Below are 24,929 nucleotides of genomic sequence, written 5' to 3'. Positions count from 1 at the left end.
CCTTGGTTGCTTCTTCAAGAAGCGTATACCTAATGTTAATAGTGCTCCATGGTGGGGTGTACTTGTGGTTGGAGGAGAGTTATAGGACTAAGATTAATGCTGCACTGCACGGAGGAGCATCGTGGAGTGCTTGTGACTGTGAGGTGTACAGCTAGCCACTCAGCACAGTTGTCTTTAAGAGATTGCCAGATTGCTATAGCTAAAATTAATGCGGCTGGCACTGAGGAGCATTTAAGGAATTGCAAATTTCTTACTCCAGTACGGCGAAAGGTTGCTGTTGCTCGGCATTAAAGATCATGGGAGGGATTGCTCGAGTTGTGCCTTTGAGGCAAATGGTTAAGATTGATGGTACAGAGTATCATTGGCGGGAATGGTAGAGCACCCTTGTATATCTTAAGTTAATGCTGCTTTGCTTTGAGGTATATTGAAGGGATTGCCCCTAGTGTTTGTGGCTACAACAATCGTATAGCAAAGGTTATTGCTGCTTGAAACTGAGGGCATTGAAAGGATACCTTCTTTCTTGTGCTGCATCTTGGTTCTGTCACTGCTTGACAGTTACACACGCAAGGCCCTGCTCAGATGAATTGCCCCACAAGTTGCCTCGTGCCTAGAGATTCAGCAGTAAGTTACACCCAATTCGTAGAAAGCTTTATCTGACCCAAGCTGTGCATGTGCTGAGTAAATATTAGTGCTTCGTGCTTTTGCTACTCACTGTCACACTGAGAGTATGCTCCGATCATCGGTATCTTGGAGAAGTTCACTCATTCACTGTACCCCTGTGAGTGCAGTCCCTTCCCTGGGTGCACTGACTGAAACTGTCCAAATGAGATTTTAAAAAACTTTAAGCATTCCATTAATGTGAAGATTCATTATTTGTATTGAACAATTCATTATTCATTCCAGTTTCTTTTTGGGCCACCACTATAGAAGCAGTGGTCATACAATTGACTCTCGTTTAATAGTGTTGAGGTTAGTTGGTTTACATCCAATTATTGTAACACTGCGTCACATTCCATTATTACTCAAATGCATTTCGGACCACCTGGTCCTTCATCCGGGGACAATTACACTGGTCTACAATGCAAACAAAATAAAGTTAAAATCAGTAAGTTGTCCATGTTTCTTTACATCAATCAAATCACAAAGCAGCATCAAAATACACGGTATTGTAATCATATTGCACATATTTTCACAAAAGTGTATTCTATGCGCATCTTCTACTCCAATATCTCCCACAACCAAATAAAAAATGTAACCAATTACATAAGTAATCAACTTGTGTTCTGCTGCTACAACTCCTAAATGCACTACACTCTTACATATTTCAGTACCACGCTGCGTGTACCGGATTCCAACTCACTTCTGTTCAAAACTATTCAAGGCTACTTTCGATCTGCTGCTAACCAATGTGTGTGTCCCAAATGTATTAGTGTGAGCTGACCCACTGATGTACTTGATTCATCCAAGCTCATTGAAGATTGTTTGCCAACAACACAAGATTGTGATTAGTGTACCCTGGATGTGATTTTACCCAGAGCTCCAAACTTAGCCTGGCGTGTTATTAGGCTTTTACAGATCGACCTCCGAATATCTGTCTAGGCGAAGCACAGGACATGTTTCTACTGAAGGTTTATCCCTCAAGAGTTTCTTACCGGGCCAGTAACGGGTTTATGACGGATCATTGCGTTACTCCACCATTTAGCAAGCAGGAACCTCCATTTGAGCAGTCTCCCCTTAATGTGTACACTTTGCATTGTTATGTTTGGTCTTGTCAGTGCGGGCGTGGGTAGCACAAAATGCAGTTTGTTGATGTTGACAATAATGTTATCTTCTTCTTCTTTTCAGGTGTCCGAGCCCTCATCAGCATCCTGCAGAGCTGGTATCAATTATTCACTCCCACAGAGGCTACCAGCATTGTGGCAGCAACAGTGATGTCCCACAATACCATCCTTCGGCTCAGTCTGGACTACCCCCAACGAGAGGAGCTTGCCAGTTGTGCCAGGACCTTAGCGCTCCAGTGTGCCATGAAAGACCCCCAGAACTGCGCCCTCTCTGCCCTTACTCTCTGTGAAAAGGACCACATCGCTTTTGAGACCGCATATCAGATTGTCATTGACGCTGCTTCCACAGGGATGACCTACTCTCAGCTCTTCACCATAGCCCGTTACATGGAGCACCGGGGCTACCCTCTGAGGGCTTTTAAACTTGCATCTCTGGCCATGACACATCTAAACTTGGCATACAACCAAGACACCCACCCCGCCATAAACGATGTGTTGTGGGCATGCGCCCTAAGCCACTCACTGGGCAAGAACGAGCTGGCTGCCATCATACCACTAGTGGTGAAAAGTGTGCATTGTGCTACGGTGCTGTCAGACATTCTCCGACGTTGTACCATGACTGCTCCAGGACTGGCTGGTATCCCAGGGCGCAGGAACTCTGGAAAGCTCATGTCTACAGACAAGGCTCCATTGCGCCAACTTCTGGATGCCACGATTAGTGCTTACATCAACACCACCCACTCACGCCTGACCCACATCAGCCCTCGCCACTATGGGGAGTTCATAGAGTTCCTCAGTAAAGCCAGGGAGACGTTTCTCCTTGCCCAGGATGGACACATACAGTTCGCTCAGTTCATAGACAATCTAAAACAGATATACAAGGGAAAGAAAAAACTTATGATGCTGGTGCGCGAGAGGTTCGGGTGACGTCAGCCCTCCCCCCAGCCTCCTTTCCTTTTAAGAGAAACTCTCTGCCTCCAGGCACTTAAAGAATATCCATATGCAGCCTGATAAAGCAAGATGCATAACAGTGGTTTTGATTTCAACCATTTCACCTCCTGAAGGTATTCCGATCTCTTAAGGCTGTTTACGCAAAGAAAGCATGGCGCATAAAGAGATGTGTGTATATATGTGAGACGGACAGTCTTCACAAGGAGTATGGGGAAGATCTCAACAGGAAGAGGAAACCGTGAGGCCCTCCTGCCGTTCTGAAAGATGAAACCACTTAACTGCAAGTGTGCTGAATCATGGGAGGCGCCTAGGCAATGAGAACACACCTGAACATACGACGATATCAATGGCAACACTAAACCTCACGCGCCAGTAGAACACGCCACCTGTGCGATGGCTTCTGGCTTCCCACTCTTCCCTGGAAGGCAACAGAACTTCTCTTCCCCATGTTGTGAACGTATTTTAAGGCAAAATGTTAATACAAAAAAATCACCAACTGACTCAGGGAATTGCTTACTTCAAAAGTAAAGTAACAGAAAAGCATTTATCATTGTGTAAATATAATAGTATATGTGTCACTTATGAAATTGTAAAGTTATAATTATTTATAATTCTCCTGTCTTTCATTTGTGGGGGATACTTGAATCCGCGTGGGCTGAGAATATGTACATTATCCTGGTATCTTAAGGGATGAAAGACTCACTCACTTTTCTCAGGTTTCCCCATAATGGTTTGTGCTGTAGAGCACAGACGAGTGAACAGTGGGGTTTGACTGCTCCACACGCATGGGAAGTAGAGCTTGAGTCTATGCAGATCCACACCAAACGGGGCTGTATTTGGCAGGACCACGCAGATCCAGATCAAGCTTGCTGTTGCGGGCGGGCTGTGCATCCAGGTTGTATATAAGACCGTGTCCGTTTCTGGGAGTGAAGTGTTTTTGCAGCTGAGACAATGGGTATTCATGTAACATGTCGGAGGTCTGTTGCAGATTTTAACCACACTCCCCAATAAGAGGGCTGTTTATGCTTTTTGTAAAGACATCATGGAATAGCTGTGAAAGGGTAGATGCCTCTGGGTCCACATTTTACTGTCTCTTTCCCTCTATGCAGTATCTACAACATTACAGTCGCCATCCTGGAGCGGCTGTCCTATTCAAGTTACAAGTCTATTTGAACACTTGCTCATTTTGCAAACAAAGTGCTGTAAAATGATGAGGAATTAATTCCCTTTTTACCTCGAGGAAATGTAATGACTTAGCAAATGTTTGGTATTTAGGTGTATGTAGCCAGTTCCTATTCTTCATACAGTATGTCAGCTGTACAGCTTCTCACTTTCCTATCATTTTCCCCCTTCGTCTTTGCGTTGAGTTCACTTCGCAGTATATGCTGTGTCCAAGCCCATGTCCTGCATTGGCTTGCAACCCACCAATATGGTACTTGGTAGTGATACGCTTTCGGTTCCTTCAACGGTTTGAAGGTCCTATAAAAACACATGGTGCAATTCCGATCTTCCACTTCTTAATGGGAACCTGCAAACGTTCTGCAAAGCAGTATGGCCAAGTACATTTTGCTGACGCTAGAGTTTTCTTAACACGGAGTAAAGCAATTGTGCACCAAGCGCCATTTTACATCCTCTACCTGTGCAGGCAGAGCTTTTATTAATCCGAGTACTCTTTATGTAACCTTTGGACAGGCAATACACTTTTGCCATTGAAACCTATGGGAGGTGCTCTGTCTGCTTTGAGGTGAATTGTTAATGGTCTTTAGGGGAAAAACAAAGGTTACTGCTGGACAAGTGTGCCACATCCTGCAAGCCCTATAATCTTTGGTCAAGTTATAAATGGAGGCACAACCCTATTCTTGTGATGTAGCTCCTGCTCTCTTCTGGAAGTGGGGCTCTGACCATTTATTATGCGTCCGCAAATTCAGCCCTCGTCGCTCTTCTCAAGATGTTGCATTCCTAGAACGGTTTGTTTTAATCAGGAAAAACTCACCCATACACTCCCCCAAACAGGTATAAATGCAGATTTTAGTTCAGGTAAGCAGATTCCTCTCCTTTGAGGGTTGCTTTGTGTTATAGCCTTAGTTAAGCTGCCTTCTGTTCTGCCTTTCCAATGACAGCTGTCATCTTGCACCTCAAAGACCTCACTGCTCTTAAAATGGAGAGCCTAAGAGCCACCTGGTGGAGTAATATGTTTAAAGTATCAAAGACATACCTGTGATCACGCTTGAACGCTCCCTGGTGAACAGTATGGTTTACTTTCTCATTTTCAAAGTGGAGACAACAGACTGTGTCTAGTGAGGTTTCCCACAAATGTTTCATCCCCTTGTATCATCATGCTATCGCAACGTTTTGTCTATCTGTGGAGGTGGGGGTGTCAATTTAAGCAATAAATTCATGGCTCTGTGTATTTGTGTCTGTAGACTTGACTGCCACTGTGATGCCCATAAGAGGGTGCATCAAAATTGCCAGATGATGCTGGACTTCATACTGTCATTGTGACCTCAATGGGTCACCCTGCATCCTCTGCCCTCCTGATAGATGGAATATCCGTCTACCTGACCCAGTCTACGGAGGTTCTGTTTCAATTTGCCCTTTCATTTGGTCAGTGAAGCATTAATCGCTTCATTCCTGCACTCAAACGTTTTTAGTGCATCAGACTTTCTGCAAGAGCTGCTGCTAATTGTAAACAGTTTACAAGCCAAAGGGGTTTCAGTATATCTGGAACAGCAACAGGCATGCTGTGAGAATTCCAGGGCAATTTATGGTCCAATTGAGGCAATTTGTGGAATGGGACATACAAAACAAATCTTAAGGTATGAACTGCTATTCTAGTCTCTTTCCTTCTAGGTATCTTTCTAAACTGTAAAACTACAGTGCTTTTTTAAAAATTTGCCTGAATATCAAAGGAAAGACCCATGCTCTAACCCTTTCCATCAAATTTCTCATGACTAATTTGGTAAATATTTTCTTCAGTAAAATTTTGGCAGTTTTGATTCCAATCAAAATGCTTCGAAATCTCAGTACCTGCTGAACATTTTTTTACACTTTTTGCTGGTAAGGTTTCATATTTTTGCTTCAGATTTTTCTGTAGCATTTTTGCTTTAGCTATGCAATTTTTTGTCTGTACCTTCAACAAGCATGAAATTAGAACTTTATTAAAAAGTAGATACTTGTTTTCTTAAATCGCGATAGTCTGATAGATTGCCTTTCCTAAGCTTTTACCTTGTGCGCATTTCCTCATTGGCTTGGTAGATTGTTAGAACTCCGTTTGCAGAGTGCATGGGGACAGTTTTGTTAAAGATGGACAGTCCTGCCAATGCAGTGATCGTTAAAATGATTTCCTTTGTACTGATCAGGTCTTTGCTGCATTTCCAAACTGCTCAGGTCTTCCAGAAGTTTGAAATGGACATCCTGTCTCAGCAAGATACTGACTTGTTCTTCAGGAAAGAAGACACCAGCAATTATTTGACGTGTTCCCCTTCAAATCATTGACATCCTTTGCAATTATTCAAACCGGTTAATCAGGTAGTCCAGCAAAATTTGGTATCCCTCTTCATTTACCTCTGGTAGATGGTGATGTGTTTTTGTCCCCGACGTGAGGGCTCAATGAAAATCATGACCACTAGGGACTGTAAAGGATGCTGCTCTTCACTGCTTAGTTGTTTCTGCTTTGACTCCCTCCTACCACCAGCATTGGCATGCTGAAGTCTTTAGTGTTTAAACTAGGGTCTGTTGCAGTATGAAGTAATTACATTAGAATCTGCAGTCTTGCTCCTTCGAGTGAAAACTGGGATCTTATAGATCAGGTCATGCGGTGGAGAACTAGCTTCAAAGTCATTATTTTCTCCTTTTTACAAAATTCAAGTTAACCCTTTCCTCCAGAAGTCTGGAAGAACTTGGAGTTGCTATTATATACACCTATAATAGATGACTGGACTCCTAGAGTGGTCCTGTAAAATAATTATAATTTGAGGTTCTCAAATGGCATCTTGGATCTCTCACTCTTGATGCTGACCTTTTATTAACTGGTTACTCAGCTGAAATGCTGTGTACGGACCGGTTAGAGAAGTCTTATTTTGAGGTACTGCATCAGGACACTCCTGACTGTACTGGCTGCCAGTGCAAAACACTATGAAATAAACCCCATTCCGGTGTACAACACATGGTAAAAGAGACAGACTGGCCAAACATTTCCTCCCTTCGCCACTTCAATATTAGCAATAGGTTATATTCCAGCCTGCATGTGAATCGTTGGGCTGGCAATCGTGTCTGAAAACACTTCATTTGGCTTGTTATACTGTGAAGAAAGGCAGCCTGGAAGAACACGCTATCATTAGTTCCCTAGAAAGCCAAGCACTTTCTCCTCTTTACGGTGTCTTTTGTTGCCATACACTTGCTGAGTGAAGACTTGTGTGTCAGGACTTGCTTCTAAATGGAGGTCTCCATTTAGACTACTATAGAACTCGTTTATGTGAAGTGTTGCCTCGCCAATGGGTTAAGATGTTGCATGCTGTGAAGTGTATTCCAACTGCTACAGCATACAGCATCCTGAACTGTAGTGAGATGGTAATTTTAAAGGTCAGTTTTTTGCTCAGTTGGTCAGATGACCTCTGCTGTAAAAGTCTATTCATTTTTCAAGGTAGGGTCACACTCTCACTAAGCCTGGCTCTGCCTTCTCATGATTCAGAGGTATAGATTGAGGACTGTTATTAAACAACCCATTTAAAAATGCTTCCTGTGTGATCACTTAAAGATTCTGCAAAGGGTGTCCTTCTCTAGGCCAGGCATCCAATTGCTGCTGATGCGCGATGGCATGTCTGCTGTGGAGTCCTGGGCGCATGCTGGCCGCCTCCCCTTGCATGAACAAGACTATAGTGCTTCACGGTTGTCGACTTATTGGTCCCATGTGCACTGGTGGGTAGGCATTACTTGCCATGTCACTGGGCTTCATGTGTTTCAGCTCGTTGCTCTCTACATTGCTGTACCTTTAAAGTAGCTTTACACTTTCAGGAGGCTGATGTAAACGTTAGGTGGCCCGTTGATCTGGTTGTGTTGCAGAAGAGAACAAAGTTAAGAGGTTTGGGACACAAAGGCAAGTATTTCCCTCTAATCCCTAGTCTCCCAGTCTTAATTTTATTTTTAAAGGGGGAGGGGAAATTATTGGGGATGTTACTCAATAGCTAGGGAACATTGACTAGTCATTTACTGTCTGATTGCGTTATTTTTTCCCCCGGTATGTGTTGCCTTTCTCTGCATCACAAAAGGACAATTGTACTCTTCAGTATTGCCACTGAAGTATCGTTCTTCAGTACTTTTTTCTTTTTTTGTGCAGCTTCATGAGTTAATGTTTATTATTAATGTAATAATGATGGAAAAAGTTGATACTATTTATGTATTGCTCCAACCATTTTATATAAATTGTGTTGAAAATTTCAGTGCTTTTTTATGAATAAAAAAATGTGGAAGGCACCCGTATCTTGTTTCACTATCCTGTGACATTTTTGCATCTTGCAACACTCTAAACATGAACTTTTTAGGTATGCTCATTTACAATTTTGCACTTCAGTTCTAGTTGCTGTAATGTGTATATTGTGGTCTACAGTTATATAGTGAATTTTACATCCAAGTACATGTGCCAAACACTAATCTGTTGTAAGGATACAGTTTTCCATTTTGTGTGATGAAGGTTTAAAGTATCGGTTGGTCATCGAAGACTACAGAAGAAGCGTTATGTACATTTGTAGCAGTACTTTTGTTCCTAAGTTTACTATTTCTTGAGTTAAATTCCTTCTGGCACAAATAAGATGTGTTCTACATACCCACATTCTTCAGCATTTGGTCTGTTGTGGATTCACATACTTGAATCATTCCCTTTAATCAAAAAGGAGCATCCACGCAGTGGTATTACTGGATGCCAAGAAGGCATTAGATTCTTTAGAGTGGCCTTTTTTATATGCTAAAACAGTGATGCAAAAACTAGGCATACCCACTGGTTTTTTAGGTCTCGTCCAGATATTGTATTCTCATCTAGTGGCTCGGCTGAAAATAAATGGGATGGTGACGACTCAGTTTCCATTATTACGAGGCACCAGGCAGGGATGCAGTTTGTCCCCCTATTTATTGTAGCCATGGTTCTGTAGTAGGGGATCTCTGTGTTTAGTCATAATCTAGTGAATAGTCCCGCCCATGTGCTTGGACCCCGGAGCAATCAAAAATAATCTCTTAAAGTGTCGAAAAAATGCAGAACTGCACAGACACTTAAGAGAGAATTAAAGACAGATAATGCAGCCTATAAAACCAGGCTACACTGTCCAGTACTTCAACTAGAAATTCCACCAAAAATCCACAAACAGCAAAGCCTGTCCAGATTTCCCTTGCCTCAGCAGCAAAAACCCCTCTGGAAAGATACAGAGGAAGACCTGGACAGACAAGCCCCATATGCTGCCATTATGTGGCTCAGAACAGGACACTGCCTTAAAGAGAACTTTCCACAACTTCACAGTATCCCAGAATGCACTGCAGGTCCCTTTTACTTTCAGTTCTTTTTGAAGGCGTAACACGTCAGACCTGTAGCATCCCTTACATGAATATCTCTCCACCGGGGAGGAGGGCGGGCGCTTATGACTATAACAGAGATACCCCTACTACAGAACTGGACTTACAGGACAGAAACTACTCCTTTTGTAGTAGGGGATCTCTGTGTATAGTCATAATCTAGTGAATAGAATGGCAAGCCCATCCCCACACCAAAGCGGCGGTGGAGAAACGAGAAATATCACTATTGTGCGAACAAATTTCGCAGCAAAGCCTGCCCAACCTGAGCGTCTGCCCTGGCATCAGTGTCCAGACAGTAATGGTTAGCAAAGGTATGAACCGACTTCCAAGTGGCCGCCTTGCAGATTTCTGCAATAGGAACATTACGGAGCAAAGCTGTCGTGGCAGCTTTGCCCCTGGTGGAATGAGCCTTAGGTTTAGCCCGCAAGGTCTTATTAGCCTTTTGGTAACACAGTTGTATGCAGAACACAATCCACCTAGAGATGGACTGCTTAGAGGTAGCAAGACTGGTCCCGACTGATCCATAATTGATAAACAATTGGTCTGGCCTACGAATATCTTTGGTCTTATCCAGATAAAATTTCAACACCCTCCTAACATCCAGGGAATGTAAAGACCTTTCCGCTGGAGATGAAGGATTCTGAAAAAACGTAGGCAAAGTTATGGTCTGATTGACATGAAAATCAGAAATAACTTTGGGAAGAAGTTTAGGGTGAGTATTTACCATATCCCTCCTCCCATTCCCGGCCAAAGTCATTGAGAAAGCAGTCAATAGCCAACTCGCCGCCTTCCTCAAATCCAACAACTCCCTCGATCCCTCACAGTCCGGCTTTCGAACCAAACACAGCACCGAAACCGCCCTCATCGCAGCAACAGACGACATTCGAACACTACTGGACAACGGAGAAACAGTGGCCCTCATTCTACTCGACCTCTCCGCTGCCTTCGACACTGTCTGCCACAGCACCCTCATACAACGCCTCAGCAACATCGGCATAAAAGGAAAAGCCTTGGACTGGATCATCTCGTTCCTTGCCGGGAGAACTCAGAGAGTCTGACTTCCCCCATTCAAATCAGAGGCCAACGAAGTCATCTGCGGTGTACCACAAGGATCATCACTCAGTCCCACCCTCTTCAACGTTTACATGAGTCCACTCGCTTCCATCGCGCGTCAACACAACCTTAACATCATCTTCTATGCTGACGACACCCAGCTGATCCTTTCCTTCACCAAAGACCGCAACACCGCCAAAACCAACCTTCACGAAGGCATGAAAGAAGTAGCTGTATGGATGAAAAACAGCTGCCTAAAACTTAACTCCGAAAAAACGGAAGTGCGCATCCTAGGATCATCTCCCTCTGCCTGGGACGACTCATGGTGGCCTTCGGATCTGGGTTCAGCACCCATACCCAGACCACGCGCGTAACCTAGGCTTCATCCTAGACTCCTCCCTCTCGATGACCAGACAAGTCAACGCCGTCTCATCCTCCTGCTTCAACGTACTTCGTGTGCTCAAAAAAATCTTCCATTGGATCCCCACCGAGACAAGAAAGGCGTCACCCACGCACTGGTCACGAGTCGACTAGACTACGGAAACACCCTCTACGCCGGAATCCCAGCCAAATTACAGAAAAAACTCCAACGCATCCAAAACGCATCGGCGAGACTCATTTTGGACATCCCTCGCCAAGATCACATTACCAGACACCTGAAAGACCTCCACTGGCTTCCCGTCAACAAGAGAATAACATTCCGTCTCCTCACCCACGCGCACAAGGCCCTCTACGAACTAGGGCCCGAATGCCTCAACACTCGACTATCCTTCTACACACCCACCCGCCAACTAAGATCCTCCAATCAAGGCCTCGCCGCAGTTCCGCGTATCCAAAGATCCACCAAGGATCCTTCTCCTACTTGGCGGCCAAAACCTGGAACTTACTCCCCACTCACTTCCACCTCCCACAGAACCACATCTCCTTCAGAAAGAACTCAAAACCTGGCTATTCGATAAATTATGAACCCCCTCCCCAAGCGCCTTGAGACCCTCTGGGTGAGTAGTGCACTATATAAATCCTTGAACTTGGTGTCTGCACTGTCCGTCAACGCGGCGGAGGCGGCGTATGGGCAGCGGGGTCCCGCTACCTCCACCTATGTGCAAACTGCGGGGGAGAGTAGCCGAGCGCGAAGGAGTCTATAGATGCCGTGCGGACATTGGCTGTAAACCTTGTTTGAAGTCTGAAAAGATGGGACGCCGCGCATAAAAGACAACCACTCTTCAGATCTAAGCGCAACTGAGCACGGACACATACTGAACCCGGAGCAACCTTCCAAGTGGAGCACGAAGGTTAAAGGGACAGTACAGCATTGTTTTGTAATTCCGAGGAGCGCGAGAGTGTTCAGAAGTAGCAGCAGGCCAATGGATGAAGCCTTAAGTCTGAGGAGCAGACTATGGAATAGTCCGCAGTAGAAAATAAGGAACAGTTACACACCCAACTGCAGGAAAACGTGCAATTAAAGAAAAATAAAACAACCTTGTTTACACAGATGGCAGAGAAGTCAAAAAATTGCCAACAAAGGGCAAGTGAACTTCTTATGATGAAAGCAGTCCTATAACAGACTCTAATGCAAGAGGAACAACAGTGGGAAAACAAAAAGACAACAGAACCATTGTAAATATCATAAGGGAACTACAACAGAATAAAATATTGGAGATCAATAAATGGTGGGAAAAAACATTAGAGAAATATATAGAATTCAAAAGAATTCCTAGAGGTCTTAGGATTTTAATTATGTCCATCCTAAATGATCTAGACCCGGATTTGATTCAACTCTGGCAAACAGACACTAATGAATGTTCCTACAAGCTGATGTGGACACTGATAATACATGCTGAAAGGAAACTGGAAAAAAATCACATCTGTGATTGAAGCCCTGGAATCTGAATTAGCGAATGTTCCGACATCAGAAGAGTCCAAAGAATTGATTAAAAATATGGAGAAAAAAGTTTGTAAACATAAGGCAGCGTTGGAAAAACGAAAAGCCAGCAAATTTACAAGGGGCAGACTGGATTACACTAACGGGCGCATTTACACATTCGCCAGAAAATATGATACTCTAAGGAATCGAGTGGTGATGGATAAATGCGCAGGACCGGCACATATAGACACTGTTGAAAGTTCAGAGATCAGTTCGACTGATGAAGATGCAGTAACCACCCCTCTGGATTTTCGTGGGGAGATACATCTTGCACAGATAACGCGACAAAGAGGGAGAGGCAGGAGCAATACTTGGGAAAGAGAAACATCAAAACCCCAGCCAAAACCACAACTCGAAGGAGCAACAGGAGGAACAAAGCCAAAGAGAAGCAGAGGAAAGCAAAAGTAATCTTGAAAAAGAAGAAACAGACCGCAGCCAATGTAGTCATAAACGTATCAAGTAAGAAACTGTCTGAAACACATTTGAAACTCCTAAACAGAGGATTATCGTACTGTGCCGTCCGCCCCTATGACGCGCACAAATGGTTTACCAGTGAGCTCAAAGCTCTTAAACTCGATCTCAGACGGTCGGAACGTCATTGGAGACGGAACTACTGTCCCACTCTCCGCGCCAAATACAGACTCCTCCAACGATTATAAAAGAGCGATCCTCGCGGCTAAAACTAAATATTTCACCGAGAGAGTTGCCCTCTCTGCTAATAAATCTCAATCTTTTCCTTGGTTCACAATCTTGCTACCTCTGATCGCACTAGCACTAGTCTCGTCCCATCTCAGATCCTCTGCTCCTCACTTAATGACTATTTTATTGACAAGATAGCCAACATAAAGGCCAATATTCCTACTGTGCTTCAACCTGGTTTCTCCTGCTCCCTCCCCTTGCCCTCCTCCTCTCTGGATCATTTTCCACCCATCTCTCTGGACCGATTCCTTAACCTGCTTGTAAAAGTCAAGTCTGGTTCTCCGGCGGACTGTGCTCCTGCACGGATTCTCAGAACTCTTCACTAGCTGCCCTGCTCCTCCTCTCGCCCTTCTTAACGCTTCTTTGGCCCTGGGTTCTGTTCCTTCATCTTTCAAATCTGCTATAATTCTTCCTATTCTTAAAAAAACTGGTCTGGATCCCTCTTCTTCCTAATGTTAGGCCTATCTCTCTTCTCCCTTATCTGGGCAAGATCCTTGAAAGCTATGTCACATCTTGTCTGTCCACCTATATCGAGGAGAACCACCTCCTGGCCTCACATCAGGCGGGTTTTCGCCCAGGCCATTCCACGGAGACAGTGGTCCTTGCGGTGCTGGACGAACTCAAGGGGAAAGCCGACATCAACCTCCCCCAAGCCCTGGTCCTCCTCGATTTGTCCGCTGCGTTTGACACGGTCGACCATTCCATCCTTCTCGACCGTGTCAGCGCAGCGGGAATCCGGGGCACTGCCTTTTCTTGGCTTGCGTCCTTTCTTCAAGGTAGGTCCCAAGCGGTCCACCTCTCCGGTTTCTCCGCTCCTCCTCGCTCGGTCACCTGTGGGGTCCCCCAAGGTTCTTCCCTTTCCCCTCTTCTTTTCAATCTTTACATCCACCCTCTTATCATCTCTCTTCTCGAGCTGGGGGTTTCTGTGTATAATTACGAGGACGACCTCCAGCTCGTCTTCGATCTCTCCTCCCCTTCTGATTCCCTCCCTAAGTTCTGCTCCACCTTAGTTTTCATATCCGAATGGATGAGCATCAATCACTTGAAGCTCAATCCAGGCAAGACGGAGCTTGTCCTCACGGGTGGTCCCTCAAACCCTTGGTCCTCGGTTCACTGGCCCCCTTCCTTCGGTTCCCCCCTTCACCGGTTTCCTCTGTTCGGACCCTGGGCATCAAGGTCAGCCATGACCTGTCCATGCATGCCCAAACTAGCTCCGTTGTATCCTCTTGTTTTTTGTCCCTCCGCCTCATCCGTAAGATTTTTCGGTTTTTCTCGGCGGGTGCCCTTGAAACCATTGTCATGGCTTTTATCACTTCTCGCCTTGACTATGGGAATGGCCTGTACGTGGGCATACCCGATTATGAAACCCGCCGCCTTCAGGCCATTCAAAATCAGGCAGCCTGCCTCATTCTCCGTCTCCCCAAATCTTCCCACATTACCCCTGCACTCAAGTCCCTTCATTGGCTCCCTGTGCATCTTAGATTTTTTTTTCAAATTGGCCTGTCTGGCCTTTCGGGCCCACACCCGCTCAGCTCCTCTCTTTATCAGATCTCATCACGCCTCACGCCCCCAGCCGCACTCTCCGCTCCTCCTCTCTCTCCCTTCTGCATGTCCCCCGCTTCCGTAAATCCAGAACGGGGGGCACCTGATTTTCGGTTCTGGCCCCCCGGCTCTGGAACAGTCTCCCTCTTTCCATCTGCTCTATCCCCAGCTATACTCAATTCCGTAAAGCTCTCAAAACTTTCCTGTTTTCCCAGGCATTTCCCTGCTAGCCTCCCTGGGTCCCCTCTGTGAGTCTGGCAAGTCCCCAGCTCCAGGAAGCCGCTTGGCCGCAGTGCGCTTAATCAAGTTCTTTTTTTCATTTCATTTCCGAACAAGAATATGGATATTGCAAGTGCACGGATTGATTTATACAAATTTTGCAGAAAAGTCAAATTGAAGAAATATCTTTCAGAGAAAAAACCTCAGAGGCCTGATCAACAAATGGAAGAAAGGGATTTAGCTCCCATTACTCAAAAGGACTTACCGACAATGAGGGCCCTGATACAAATGGATGAGAATATGACCACAACAGAAGAAAATGAAAGCTCTCTCCAACTGGATATTGACTTTTGCAAAAATCTGGATTTACAACTAACAAAGGAGGAAGCAGTGGTCTACGAAAACAATCACGATTTTGTCCACAGCTTCCAGCCGGGAACAAACTTGACCTATTTCAAGAGTTGATGGTGGAGGAGATCGCAAGAATATCCAACAAATCCTTCACCAACAAAACAGGAACATGGAACAGCAAATCATGTAATCTCTCGCCAAATGAATATAAAGTAATATCAGAGCTCAAGAATGATCCAACAATAATAATAAAGTCCTCAGACAAAGGAGGAAATATTGTGGTGCAGGACATGACAGATTATATTAACGAAGCGAAACGACAACTGGATAATCAAAATCACTATGTACTACTCAATAAGAATCCAATGAAAGATTGGACAAAGAAATATCACACACTAATATTAGGCTGGAAAGATCAAGGCTTGATTGATTTTGATGAGTACTTGTACTTGAAAACGGATAATCCCATCATAGCTACAATATACTTTTTCCCAAAGTTCATAAGGCAATGAAAAATCCGCCTGGTAGACCTATAGTGAGCTCTATAGGCTCATTACTTGAGACAACGTCAAGATTCATTGACATATTTTTAATGAATTATGTTACATCACAGCCCTCATACCTAAGGGACACAATGGACTGTCAAACAGTGATTGGAAACCAGGATATCTGATGTCAACGATAGACGTGACGTCTTTATATACTTCAATACGCCATGATGACGGAATAAATGCCATCAGAAAGATTTTGGAGACGCGATCAATCAGCCACCTGGAACATACTGCAATGCTGATAGACATGCTGACCTATTGATTAACCCACAACATATTTCTTTTCCTGAGAAATCTTTATTTACAGAAACAGGGCACTGCAATAGGGATATCTTTTGCCCCAACATATGCGAACCTCCTAATGGCTGTCTGGGAGAACGAGGTTATAGAACAGGAAAAGAAGAAACATACAAAAATTATAGCATGGTGTCTTTTCATCGACTTTTTCGTCGTATGGGACGGAAACAAAGCGGAACTCCAAAACTTCATAGACTCATTGGAAACCAACTAATACAATCTCCACTTCCCATCTGCCATAAGTGAAACCAATCTGGTATTCTTGGATGTGGAAATCTTCACATCAAACAATCATCTATGCACCAAGATACACAGAAAACCAACTGCCTGCAACAGTACTACCTGCAACAGTATCCTCCACGAGTGGAGAAGTGTGGCTCAATGATTAGAGCAGCAGACCCTGACGCAGATGTCTAGCCCGGGACCAGGGTTCAATTCCCCACCTCGGCGGGTCTTGGGCTCAAAATTCCACAGACCTGATAATTCTCGCCTCAGTGCCTATTCCAATCATGGAGTCCAACTCTGCAACTCTGGGCAATAGCTTGCTTAATCTCCACAAACGCCCCCCACAACGCTAAGGGTGCCCAGGAGTGGACGCCTCACAGGGAAAGCCAGGATGGGTTTCACATCGGTATTCGTACAAGCGCCTTGAGACCCTTGCGGGTGAGTAGTGCGCTATACAAGTATCAATTTACATATCAATTTACACGCCAATAGTGGGCACCCGGCCAAATTGAAGTGGAGCATACCATATGAACAGATGTTAAGATCCAAAAGGAACTGCTCACAAGAAGAGGACCTCAAACAAGAAATTGAAAAAATGAGTTATCGTTTTCTTGAAAGGGGGTACCCATTAGAAGTGATTGAAACGGCGGTTTCAAGAATGAATCTAAAGGAAAAGAAAAACCTCCTAATACCAGCTAAACATACTAAGAATGTAGTACATGAAATAGGAGAGAAGACGGATGAAATTTGTCTAATCATGGATTTTTAATAATCAAAGTGTTGAATTGAAGAAGGCACTGAGAAAACATTGGAAAATCCTATTATCAGATGAAACTTTGAAAGTGAATCTAACGGCGTTTCCAAGTGTCACATATAGAAGAACATCTTCATTACGGGATATCCTAACTAAGTCATCTGGAGATCAAACCATTGCTGAAGACTTCATGGCTTAATACCCCTGGATTCTGGAAATGCACGAAGTGCAAGGTCTGTGAACATGGCCTTAATATTACAGAGTATAAACTGCAAAATGGCAGGTCTGAGAAAATCACAGAGCGCATCACTTGTGAATCGAAGAACGGAATTTACAGACTTGTGAGCCCCTGTGAGAAATTGTACATAGGGAGTACCATCAACAAATTAAAACTCAGGATACTCCAACACCTACGTGCGATAAACAACAAGGACCCCAATTATCCAATGGCCAAACACTTTGAGGAATATCATGAAAGTGACTGTAGCCAACTGAAATACTCAGGAATAAAAATCTGCAAATTTTCACAAAGAGGGGGAGATCGCACAATGCAATTACGTAAGCTAGAATCGAGAATGATTCTGGGAATGAGAACGGAGTACCTTTATGGACATAACCAAGATGCAGAACTATAGGTACATCTGTAAATAGACTAAACCATCAGAAGAAGAAAAAAGGATGAAATATGAACTTCCAGAACCCATTGACTGCATGTATATAGATGTAAATATGATGAGAAGAAGTGATCTAACTAGTCCCAAGAACTTGAGTGGTAATGAATTATTGCAGCTGTGAGTTTGGTAAATAATGCACTCATACAATAGAAAGAAGAGAATATGAATAATTAATCGTACACAAATGCTACCATATGAAAAAAGGAAAGATTGCATCTATGATATAGAATTTGAATTGAACGTACTTTACAGTCATATCAGATGTGATAACATTATCTAGAAACTATGGAACCTGAAAAGTGTTAGTTAATTATAGATAGTGTACATAGTGTATATAATCTAGGTAATTTTGAGTGCACAAATACCAAATGTAGTGGTAAAACTCACAATATGAAATTACTTTAATTTGAAAAATGAATTTTGTGTACTTCACAAGGAGAGGCTAAAAAACTACTAGATCAAAAATTGGATAATATGCTGCATTGAATAACATCACATTAATTTGTTTCAATAATCGAGAATGATTTTACATGTACTTCACTGTAAATATTTTGATGTTTTGAAACAAGTAAGAATTTCGTTTATACCACTCAAAAAAATGGCGTTCAACTTTTGGCCGTAGTGTGTAAATAAGGTTGACTGTCTAGAGGAGCAATAGAAATGGTAGACGGGCACGCTCACTTAGTTTAAAAAGAAGGTCTAGACATCAGAACTCTATGGTCCAGTGGTAGGCTAGTGAAGCCGAAACGCGTAGGCCGTCCGATTTTGCACGAAATTTTGCACATGGTGTGTAAAAACAAATAAAAGAACTGTGAAAAGCTTACCTGCTGCTGTGCCGTGACTTCTGCCGGTGGGGATCCAGAGGGCAAGGAGATTCAAAGCAATATATATATATATATATATATATATATATATATATATATATATATATATATATATATATATATATATATATATATATATATATATATATATATATATATATATATACACACACACTTTCAATCCAAACAGGTAGCCTTAACAGAAGCTCTGCCACACAAAGTTTTTCAATGAGCACGTTTATTTGAATCCATTTCACTGCTAGATTCCCACCAGATTTCAGAGTCTCCTTCGAACATAAAAGCCTGACGCGTTTCAGGGATGACCCTTTCCTCAGAGGCAATGTTCGTGAAGGTCAATCAAACAGTTCCTGGTAGTGTCTACTCAAATAGCTCTCACCTGCCTCTATGGGCGTGTCTCAGGCGCACTGCGTGCTGGGCTTTGTACTACACTGTCCTTTAACACCTTGGCTGCTAGAGGTTTTCCCCTCCTGTGCTGACTGATTGATGAATCCCATTGTTTCATGACGAGCTCAGCTCGTCATAAGCACAGCTCCACTGTGCCTCATTACGAGCTGAGCTCGTCATGAGCAGGGAAGGGGTTAACCCACAGTGGGGCTGCTTCTTCAACCTTGCAATTTGAAACCAATGTTCTCCCAGTGGAGCGAGGAGGGCACTGGAACCTGACTGGAAGCGCACTTGCAGCAGTGAATTTGTGTCCAAGGCAGCACCACCTACGTTGGCGCCGAGCCTGCCTTCGTTCAATGACTGCAAGCTCCTACCAAAAGCCTGCATGGACCCTCATTCAAGGTGGGACTTGCTTCCCGATTGGGCAACAGCCGAAAATATTCAATCAAAACAGGTAGCCTTAACAGAAGCTCTGCCACACAAAGTTTTTCAATGAGCACGTTTATTTGAATCCATTTCACTGCTCGCTTCCCATCAGATTTCAGAGTCTCCTTCGAAATTAAAAGCCTGACGCGTTTCAGAGATGATCCTTTCCTCACAGGCAGTGTTCGTGAAGGTCAATCAAACAGTTCCTGGTAGTGTCTACTCAAATAGCTCTCACCTGCCTCTATGGGCGTGTCTCAGGCTCACTGCATCCTGGGCTTTGTAGTACACTGTCCTTTAACCCACAGTGGGGCTGCTTCTTCAACCTTGCAATTTGAAACCAATGTTCTCCCAGTAGAGGGCACTGGAACCTGACTGGAAGCGTACTTGCAGCAGTGAATTTGTGTCCAAGGCAGCACCACCTGCGTTGGCGCTGCGCCTGCCTTTGTTCCATGACTGCAAGCTCCTACCAAAAGCCTGCATAGACCCTCATTCAAGGTGGGACTTGCTTCAAGTGGATTCAAATAAGCGTGCTCATTGAAAAACTTTGTGTGGCAGAGCTTCTGTTAAGGCTACCTGTTTTGATTGAATATATATATATATATATATATATATATACACTACTATTATAAAGAGAGAACTTGCACCTTTTGGCCAGGTAAACTCGGGAATCACAGCACCAATCATAACACCCAATACAGCGTTGGAAAGGGCAGTTGCAGCAGAAGGACATAGGCTATGCAGACGCCCACCATATACATTTAAAATGTAAAAGAACCGTGCCAGCAAAGTAGTCCCTTGTGGGCGTGTCTGCATTGTGCTGTGGGTGTGTGCTGGGGGCGTGACAGTCGCTGGGGGCATTCCGTCACGAGTGTTGCTTTTTCTTCCCAGGTTCTATACATTCCTGCTCCCTTTAAATAGTAAATCAGTGGAGGTCCCATTCTCTTAGAATCACCCCAAGCACGGTTATGGGCAAAAATACAACTAAAAGGCCCTGCAAAGCATTATGGGATAAGCTTAGCATAATTTTTAGCATTCATGAAAGGGTTTCAATGTTTTTGAATTTTACTCATCAGGGACATCTTGGGACGACGAGGTGAACTGCAGCTTGATGTATAATATTTGAAATGCTGTTGCATTTGCCTCATCAGGGACATCTAGGGACGGCGAGGTGAACTGCAGCTTGATGTATAATATTTTAAATGCTATTGCATTTGCCTCAGGGACATCTAGGGACCATAAGGTGAACTGCAGCTTGATGTATAATATTTTAAATGCTATTGCATTTGCCTCTTGGGGACAACTGGGGAGAACGAGGTGAACTGCAGCACTTTGTAGAATTATTTGGATACTATAATATTCACTTCCCACTGCTAATCTCGACCCATAATGGTTTGCAGGGGCTTGATCTCAAAATCATCACCTCTCTCACTGCTTGCTGGAAGCTAATTTCACTTTTGTGAAATGACTATATGCATTTTAGCATGTAGAAATACTTGTTATTTTACCTTGAATATATGAGGTTTCTGTTTTAATAATTGGAAATCTGACGGAACGAAATATTGTGGATTTATTGCACCAAGTTCGCGCCAATTCAGCCCACCCCTACTTTAAATACCCCTGCACACCATAATCATAACCCACCCTTACTCTATAAAATACCCCAACACCCTTAAACACTAACCCATCTTAACCCTATAAATCTACCCTGTACCCCAAAACCCAAACCTATCCCTAAACCCTAAAAATACCCCTGTACCCCAAAACCTAGCCCTGAACCCTAAAATACCCCTGTACCCCAAAACCCAAACCTAGCCCATAACCCTTAAAATACCCCTGTACCCCAAAACCCAAACCTACCCCTGAACCCTAAAGACCCCTGTACCCCAAAACTAGCCCAGAACCCTAAAATACCCCTGTATCCCAAAACCCAAACCTAGCCCTGAACCCTAAAAATACCCCTGTACCCCAAAACCCAAACCTAGCCCTGAACCCTTAAAATACCCCTGTACCCCAAAACCCAAACCTACCCCTGAACCCTAAAAATACCCCTATACCCCAAAACCCAAACCTAGCCCTGATCCCTAAAAATACCCCTGTACCCCATAACCCAAAACTATATCTGAACCATTAAAATACCCAAACACCCCAAAACATATACCTCAGTACCCCAAAACATATACCCCTATACCCATACTTGCCTTATCCAAACATTTTTAAAAAACATGCTTTTACCATTCATGCATTTACAACGAATTTCATTGTAAATGTATGCGTGGCAAAAGCATATAAAATGTAATGCCATGCGTTATAATGGCATTGCGGAGTCATGGTACTTTTGTAATGAAAGTATGCGGAGTGATGGTATGCGGAAAGAAAGTTGTGGAATAATGGGTGTTTACCCTCCCTGGTAAGTACATTGGTGGCACGGCGGCCCACATCTCCAGCAACATGCTCATATTTTTTCACCACCGATTTGAAAAATGCACAGGTCTCTTATTGATGGCCAGCACCGACATACACTTTTAGACACACCTCCCGCCACAAGTTCTAGAATTGCGAACTTTAGAGCTGGGGAGCTACGTTCGAATCTCGGCATCAGCTCAACATCCTGTGATTCCAGGCAAATCGCTTTGTCTCCCCGTGCCTACCACAAATGAATGTGTTCTTCTGTAATGTAAATTGTGCTCATGCCATGTTGTCGAGTTCGCGCTATATAATATTTCAAGGAAAAATAAAGTAGGGAAACTAGAGTTTACACACTACTCAACGCGCACTCTTAAATGCATCAGCAGTGCACTGTGAATCGGAGCGTTTCACAGGCCTGTCACAGATAAGAAATGCTATCAAAACGAAATCCGACAAAACAATATATTACTGGCCGGCAGCAATTCATACCCGGACAACGTCGGGACGGGCTGCTAGTATATAAATATACACACACACACACAAATACACAACTTATATTTACAATTTACATACGTCTCTGACTGAGAACGGTGATGAAACTGTTGGACATGATGGCCTCTTATAGTATCCTGATTCCATTTGTGAGCTACACAGCCAGTGGTTGAATCCATAGGTAATTGGGGAGTGGCTGTAACAGGGTCAGCAAAGAGATTTTATGGTGGACCAGCGAGAAGATGACGGGGAGGGAATTCAGTACACCTCGACCACAGACAATCATAACATGCCTCGTGTGAGCTGTGAGTGCACATTGCTCAGTTGAGAGTAAGGGGACAGATTTGCTCAGGAGGCAACCAAACACATCAATTACTTGGAGCAGAAAATAATTTACCTGGCACAAAAGATCTGCCAAAGCTAAATTTAGTGATACATCATCCCCTTTTGTATCGCTTTGTTCACCCTAAGTTGGCAGGGTATGCTCAGACGTTAGTCCCTTGGCCACTGGTTTCAAGATAGCCTGGCTGATGAGGATTATGAATCCGAAACCGGTCCCAGGATGCTTGTTTCTGGTCCAGGGAAGACATGGCTTAGCAGTTCGGGCTGGACTGTTCCCATGAGGCACAGGGTTGGGGGCGTGGCTTGGGCGCCGATGGCGATGGTCGCCTGAGAGCTCGGCTCCGGGACTAAGCCCGGGATTATCCTGAAAATCGGAGGCTGCGGGGCACCCCAGACCCCGCATTCTGCTGAGCGTGCCGACGACAACCTGCCGGGGCCCCTGGTGGAGCTTGGACGAGGGTGGCTCTGGAGTAATACCGAAGTTTGCGGAGTTGCGGAGTGCGACCCAACATGGCGCCCGGACTCCTTTGTCCCCCTGGTCGGAACTACTGAGGTGCCGCGGGTGTCGACTGGCGCCCGGCTTCGCCATCCCCGGCTGTTCTGGACATTGGGCATCTACTGGATTGGACCTTTTGCAACGGATTTGCACTCGGTTGGATGGCCGGACGGGTGCCCACGCAGTGGAGGGCACCGGGAGCGGACGCCCTGTGATCCAAGCGGTGGCCCGCCTCGCGACTCCGCAACTAGCTACGTCTTCCTGGCCAGTCCACCTACATGGGAGGCGCGACACTCTGGCGCCACAGATCATCCGAGGGAGTTGGTGGCCCTCACCCCGGGGCTACAGTGGGTGAACGGATCTGCCCGACTCGGCGACGGCTGTCTCCGCCCCCTCATCGGTGCCCTCGGACGCCGTGGCGGTGGCGTGAGCCGAAGCGGCGGAGTCTCCACAGGCTCTGGAGAAGGTCGCCCATACCCGAATTGAGGACAAGCACCCGGGAAGGTCGTGGTCGATACCTGTACACGGAGACGCCTACTCCGGGACCCTCACGGAGTGCCCCTGGAAGCATGGGGAAACCTAGAGGTGCCAAGGGATCCACCCAGACCACCTCGGACTCTGAAGCCCAGGACAAAGAGGAGCATGGGGACCCAAAAAGTTCTGGTAGCGCGCCGATGCAGCAACAGTTCGACCGTGTCCTAGGGGCGATAGAGGCTACGAGATCAGCCCTCCAACAGGACATTGCTCAGGTGGCGACGAGCCTGGGCCTCCTCAGGGCGGACCATGGCAAACTTTCAGACCGGGTCAAGGAGGTGGAGGGCACGGTGAAAACTTTGGAGCCGGCGCAGCGAACCTTGACTGCGACGATGAAGGACGCCTTATCCCGAATTGAGACCCTGGAACGGAGGGCGGAGGATGCGGAAGGCCGCAACAGGAGGAACAACATCCGAGTGGTGGGCCTGCCGGAAAAGATCGAGGATGGCGACATGGTGCGATACTTGGAGACCTGGCTCCGAGACACGGTGGTCCCGGAGGGTCTGTCCTCCTTCTACACTCTGGAACGGGCCCACAGAGTCCCAGCACGGCCCCCACAGCAGGGACGTACCCCGAGGCCGGGGGTGGCGCGGTTGCTGCATTTTCGGGACAGGGACTTAATCCTCAATGCCGCCAGGCACAATGGCCCGTTCCAAGTAGCGAACAGTCAGGTGAACATCTTCCCTGATTACACCTACGAAACGCAGCGCAAGCGGTTCTCCTTCCTAGCGGTTAAGCGCGAGCTCAGGAGCGAGGGCATTCAGTATTCACTCCTATATCCTGCAAGGCTCCGCATCATTGTCGATGACAAAACCCAGTTCTTCGACACCCCGGAGGATGTCTGTAACTGGCTCGAACTATACCGGACAGGGAAAGATGGTTTTGGCTCCTCGTCCCAACAGGCAGATGAGCCGGAACAAAGGAGGCGATCCAAGAGGGTCAGGAATCGCCGCGGCCGCACGGGAGGGCCCTCGACTGCGGAGACATCATCGGAACGGAGGGGAGTGCTGGAAGTATTGTCGGAGCTGTCGGGAGCAAGGGATGAAGCCATTGAGGAAGAAGAAAACCCGGGTGCCGAGGGAGCACCATCGGACTCGGAGGATTCAGTGGCAGATAGTACCCATACACCGGTGATCACACCGAAATCGGTGGAGGACCTTCTAGATGGACAAGGGTAACGGGGTATACTGCCTTGTTTTGGGTGGGGGCCCGGCAGGGGGGAGGCGGTTGCCGTCCTTTATTGCTGACAAAGAGGGAGAGAGGGTTGGGGGGCCTCTGCTTTTGCCCCGGAAGGTTTTGTCACTGTTTGGGGCTTGTTATAGTCCTGGTGGCCTGGGCGACGAGGGCCCACTGCCTCCGCCCAGCCCGGACCTGGCCCATAAGGCCTTCCTACGGTGGCGACCGTAGGATTAGTGGGGGTTCTGG

General features: G+C 45.4%; 1 protein-coding gene across 1 annotated transcript in view; it reads left to right on the top strand.

Annotated features, from left to right (window-relative positions):
- The window catches only part of ZSWIM5 (zinc finger SWIM-type containing 5), a 271,830-nt gene extending 263,620 nt beyond the window's left edge, over positions 1-8,210 (top strand). Inside the window, exon 14 of the mRNA XM_086952301.1 lies at positions 1,846-8,210. Within this exon, the coding sequence (XP_086808427.1) occupies positions 1,846-2,708 (863 nt within the window). The 3' untranslated portion in view covers positions 2,709-8,210. The remainder of the gene's footprint in view (positions 1-1,845) is intronic.
- Positions 8,211-24,929: the final 16,719 nt, after the last annotated feature.

Source organism: Lissotriton vulgaris, chromosome 1_1 (assembly GCF_964263255.1).
Source record: "Lissotriton vulgaris chromosome 1_1, aLisVul1.2, whole genome shotgun sequence".
Classification (NCBI taxonomy): domain Eukaryota; kingdom Metazoa; phylum Chordata; class Amphibia; order Caudata; family Salamandridae; genus Lissotriton; species Lissotriton vulgaris.
The sequence above is the reverse complement of the archived record's forward strand: the minus strand, read 5'-3'. Positions and strand labels throughout refer to the sequence as shown.